The 5,636-nt window shown below is 43.2% G+C and overlaps 1 protein-coding gene across 1 annotated transcript; it reads right to left on the bottom strand.

Annotated features, from left to right (window-relative positions):
• Positions 1-314: 314 nt before the first annotated feature.
• LOC101986111 (trace amine-associated receptor 4) lies at positions 315-3,277 on the bottom strand. Its single transcript, XM_005360925.1, has 2 exons — positions 3,154-3,277; positions 315-1,411 (listed from the first exon to the last, which is right to left on the bottom strand). Exon 2 carries the CDS (start codon positions 1,356-1,358, stop codon positions 315-317), a length of 1,044 nt encoding a protein of 347 aa, XP_005360982.1. The 5' UTR covers positions 1,359-1,411; positions 3,154-3,277.
• Positions 3,278-5,636: the final 2,359 nt, after the last annotated feature.

Genomic DNA, 5,636 nt, shown 5'->3' on the forward strand with positions numbered 1-5,636 from the left:
GTTTGTTCAAATGAATGACTTATGTAATAGACCAGAAATGAACCACTCTGTGAGCTTTGGCATGGGTGCGCGTGCATGCGTGCACACACACACACACACACACAGAGAGAGAGAGAGAGAGAGAGAGAGAGAGAGAGAGAGAGAGAGAGAGAGAGAGAGTAACAACAACAAAAAGCACACTAGATCTACTGCTTTCTCAGGTGGTCATAATGTCTACTGGAAAATTTTTTCACCTAACCAGCCCCCTCTTCTTTCCCTGGGAAGAAAGACCATCCAGGGGCATTTCTCTAAAAAGAAAGCAGGCTAAAGTCGGACTAAGGATGTGCGGGATGCAGGTTTGAGGTAGAAGAGTCAGAGCGAAAGATCATTCCTGTGACTATCATCCTCAAAGCCTTGCGAAACCAAGGGTAGAACATGCCATAGATAATGGGATTGAAAGTTGAATTAAAATACCCTAGCCAGAGGAAAACATTATACAAATCTTCCGGGGTTGTAAAATCAATGAAAGGGTCTATGATTGTCAAGACAAAAAATGGCAGCCAGCACAACACAAACACTCCCATGACGATGCTTAAGGTCTTGGTGGCCTTACTTTCCTTTTTGGATGTGGCCTTCACTTTGCTTTCTGAGGTGGCCTGTTTTGTCCCAGGACCTGTGCCAATCTGCCTGGCATGCTTCCGGGCAACTGTGAAAATGTGTGTGTAGATCCCCACCATGACTGTCCCAGGCAGGAAGAAGGCTATGAAGGAAGCTAGCACCCCCCAGAGCTTGTTAAATATCAACACACAGAAACCTGTACAGTCAACGGCTGCAACAAAGTCCTCGACACCGATCAGATTTAATTCTGAGAATACCAAACCAAAGGCAAAAAAGATGGGAATTGACCAACTGACAAGTAGAAAGACCTCTATGACAGGGATGGTGATTTTGGTGACGTAGTGCAGGGGGTCACACACAGCATAGTAGCGGTCAACTGAGATGAAGCAGAGGTGGAAAATGGAAGTGGTGCACAGCATGATGTCACAGCAGCTGTGAACTTTGCAAAAGAGGTCTCCAAAATACCAGCAGGACTCGATGGACCTGATCATGCTGAAAGGCATGACCACGCAGCTCAACAGGAAGTCCGTGGTGGCCATAGACAGAATAAGGAAGTTGGTTGGGGAGTGGAGCTGTTTGAAGTGAGCAACAGAAATGATCACGGCCATGTTTCCCAGCATGGTCGTCACTATTGCTCCAATCATGACAAGGTACATGGTGCAGACAACGTATGTGGGCCTTGCCTTCCTAGGGCAGGAATTGTTGGTCGCAGCAAAGCAAAATTGTGCTTCTGGGGGGCTCCAGAGGTCAGGCACATTCATTGCCTTTGTCTTGTGGGTAGTGTGAGTCCTTTTCTGAAGAGCTGCGTTTCTTTCTGTGAAAAAAAAACAAGAACAATAAAACCCTTGGTGGGGCCTTTGTCCATGTAATCTTAGCTAGCCTGCAAGTCTGAACCAACTTGGAAGTCCCTAGGAACCAGGAATGTTTTCTCCAAGCCTCATGTGTGTTATGAATCATTTTGGATCTTTCCAAAATGTGGACTATGATTCTGAGGTGGGAGGCTGCAAGTTTGCATTTTGACTAGCTCTCAAAAGAGGATGACAGTATCAGTTTGAGGCCACACCCTGAGCAGGAAGGCAACTGAAAAATCTTGAATTGATACTCTTATCCAACACCCATATATCCCAGGTGGAAGCATATGTCATCTTATTAATTTAATAGACCTAACTTCATATACTGATCAAAAATTTTTCCTGTGAAGTTCTATTAACCTATTTTCTATATTAAAGCCCACTCGAGAATGATCATGAGTTGTAGAATTGTAGATCAGATTGAATGATCATTATAATCCACAGCTGTACTGTTTCTTTTGCAGATCCTTCTTCTCTGTGAACGGCCACAAACGCTTGTGCCTCTGCCTGCGAGAAGCCTGTCTCTTTGCAATGTGAAGAAAAGAGTCTTCAGAACTGAGAGGAAAAGTGTGGCCAACATTGCAAGACTGTACATCAATAATATGAAAAATAAAGAAAAGTGACTAAAATAACAGACTCCATAAGTCTCAGGGGCTCTTGCTTCTTTTAGCGTCTGCATTCAGGAAGTAGAGTTGTGTTTTAGGATCCGCAGGGAGATCAGTTCCAAGTTTCGTATTGTTAACAAATTTGACATACGGGTGTATATTGTTTAACCTGTCATGTTATGACTTTAATAAGCGGAAAACAATGGGGCTGACTCACTCAGGCTTTGGCACGGGTTTGTTTTTCCAGTGACCATGCTGGACACTTTTTTCCAAGAGTCAATAGCAAGCATTTGTGAGATCAAGAACCAATGGACAGAAGAAATGGACTTTGGCCTGAGAACAGACTAAAACTCACTGACCCCTTGGGAAAGTGACCACACAAATGCATCCTGAACCACGATTACATGAAGAAGGTGGTACTAAGAACACAGCAGCTTTGACATCGGGATTTCTATCATTGGCTGTGATGCTTCAGCAACCATTCCAGTGTCTGTGCATTGTCTGACATATGACTGCTATAGCACATTTTATTAGCTGTGGATATAGAAATTTTACTCTTAAAGTTAGCATTGATTTCTTTTTTAATTGTATCAACTAATATGGCAATTAAAGTGAAGTGGAGAAATTAAGCAGCAGCAGTCAACTATAAGACAGGAAAGCATTTATAAAGCTCCACACAACACAATCAGACCCACAGCACAGATTGAGTGTATATCGCTTTTGCTCCCAAGCTGTGAGACTAAAAAAATAATAAAATCTTAAACACTCAGTTACTTCATTGAATAAATTAACTTTCCCAAGTCATTGTGACACACACTTTTAATCCCAACAACTCAGGAGGCAGGGGCAGGTGGAGATCAGTGAGTTAAAGGCCAGTCTACTCTACACAGAGAGGGTTCTAAGACAGCCAGGATTGTTACAGAGAGAAACCCTGTCTCAAAAAAAAAAAAAGCCCCTTGGGCATTTCCCACTACTGCTTATTCACCAAAATTTCATTTCCCAAATGTAATTGTACAATCTCCAATATGTCACCGTATGGTTATTAAAGTTTTAAGTTTCAGTTTTGTCAGGCTAATGCTGAAGGGAGCAGGCAAAAGTACCTTGACCTGAGTGTTGCTGTTTTGACTTCAGACTCCAATTTTACCTGTAGATGAAACAAAACTCAGGGCCCATAGCCCAAGGAGAGCTGGGAACCCTTCAATAACTAACCCACTTCCTCCTTTGGCTACAGAAATAGTAGTTACGCATTTGGAAGGAGCCGATGAATCTTATTGGTGGGAGGGAAAAGCTTGCATTGTATGTTGGTTGACAACAATGGAACGTTCAACGAAGCCTCTAATCTGTAAATCCCGATTGGTGCAAATTGTAACTGTAACTGGGCAACAAATGTTTACCGTCTCTTTTAGGCTTAAAATCTTGCTTCAACTGGCATTCGGGGTCGCAGTTCAGCTGCTGAGTCTGTCTCCTGCAGCCCTGCTCCATCTGCCCCCTCCGCTTTCCTTCCTCTTTTGTGCTACCCTGCATTAAATCTTGTTCTGCAGTAACCTCTGGGTCCACTTAGATTGATTCAGAGCCTCGGACTGTAACAAAGACACAGAAAAGCGAGCTTACCCCGAGGTAGTAAAGTGTATTTTTGAGAGGAGGTGGGGGTCCAAGCCAAGATAGTGAGCTTTGTGAGCTGCACCCCAGTCCCGAGGTAGTAAAGTGTATTTTTGAGAGGAGGTGGGGGTCCAAGCCAAGATAGTGAGCTTTGTGAGCTGCACCCCAGTCAGGGGGTTTCTTAAAACGTGGAACAAATCACTTATAGCTGCTACCAGTATCTGCTCTCCTTGCTGTTGCATAGTTAGTGTGTACTAAGGAAATAGTTAAAGGTTCGATTGTGGCAGAAGATAGACTAAAATATAGTTGCATGTACTTGAGAGATAATTAAGCAGATAAACATTAGCTAAAAATAGGAGAAAAAGTAAAACACACCCAGTATTTTAAAATGTTTACCTGAAAGAAGAGTTAAGATAATGTCACTAAATTCCTATCCTGAGCTCCTGGCCAGCAGCTGCAAACACCTATCTGACCGCTGGGTAGTGCTTTGTTATAACCAAACTGTCAGGGAGGTGAACAGAGATGAATTTTTGGGTGCAATTTTAAAGCTTGACATGCTGAAGATTCCCCTCCCTACATTAAATTAATTAAAATGTAATTCAATTTTCAAATTAAAAAAAATTACAAGAATTTTTTAAAACAATAAAACCTGAAGTCCTTCCTAGCTTCACAATAGTCACAATAGGAAGTGACTGCCTTACTCTTCTTTTAAACCATAACATTTCCCCCAAACATGAGCAGCAGAGGGGTAAATTCATTCCTGTATTTCTTACCATCACTCAGGAAAGCATGGGAAATTGTCGGTTATTTTCAGAAGTGGGAAGAAAGACTGGCTTATAATTCTGAAGAGGAGAAAGAAATGCGACTTCTTCATTCAGCACTGGCTCTGGAGAGAAAGGTCTGCACACTAAGGAAGCAGACACAGACTGTGGAATACTGATTTTGACAAGGTAGGATGGACCTGGTGTGTACACGTTTATCCCAGCATTCTGGAGGACGAGGCAGGAGGACCACAAACTGGAGGCCAGCCTAGAAGACATAGCAAGACTACATCTTACATCTCAAAAAACTAGAAAGAAAGCAACATATTGCCCCAAACTGAAAAAAAAAGGGGGGGGGACTTCATGTGATGATTTTCTCCAGATATTCAATGCTTAAAGTATATCAATGTGTATCTCACAGTTGAGAGATAGTATTCCACAGTCCAATGATAAAAATATACCAGAAAAAAACTAGAAGACACATCACATCAGATATACAGGATATCTTTTTTCTATTTTAACTGTTAGATACCTCAAACATCCTGCTTTGGGGACTCTTTGCAAAAGCACTGATTTCCTCTTCCCCAGGGCTTCTCACTCCTGCCTGGTTTCTTAGGTAAGGGAGCATGTGGGGTAACAAGAAATCGGCTTTCTCCATGGCTGTTTAGAATTACAGTGAGATTTTTGGAATGTCCCAGGTTTATTTTTACAGATCAGTGTGGTTCCCCTCTATAGACCAATCACACACATACACACACACACACACACACACACACACACACACACCAATGCCACCCCAAAACAATCTGAATTTCTTTCCCTCTCATAATGCAATCTCTGTTACTTTACCAGTATTTAGTTCCCTAATGCGTAATTCAGAGTGACAGCGATTGAACCAAGAGTAACCAACGTGCCAGTCTCTTACCAAGCAAAGGAGCACCGTGCTCCCTCAGTCTGCTCCTCCTGGCTCATTTCCCACTCTGTAACAGACACATAGGACACGGGCTCCCACTCCTGGGGAGGCTCATGGCCAGCTGTTCTGGGCTCTGTATTTAAGCATGAGATGCGCCTCTCGAGGCTGCACCTTCTGCGTCCTCACGGTCTGCAGGTGACCCTTTCACCTCCTTCACTCTGCTGCCAGTTGAGATCACAGGAAGCCACCCGAGAATGGGCCCCAGAGAACACACTAGGTTTGTGACTGTGGCCTCAGGGGCAAGTAGGAT

This window comes from Microtus ochrogaster, linkage group LG4 (assembly GCF_000317375.1).
Source record: "Microtus ochrogaster isolate Prairie Vole_2 linkage group LG4, MicOch1.0, whole genome shotgun sequence".
Lineage (NCBI taxonomy): Eukaryota > Metazoa > Chordata > Mammalia > Rodentia > Cricetidae > Microtus > Microtus ochrogaster.

Bases quoted from the DNA above. Each gene is read 5' to 3' on its own strand.
- LOC101986111 (XM_005360925.1), bottom strand. From the start codon at position 1,358: ATGAATGTGCCTGACCTCTGGAGCCCCCCAGAAGCACAATTTTGCTTT.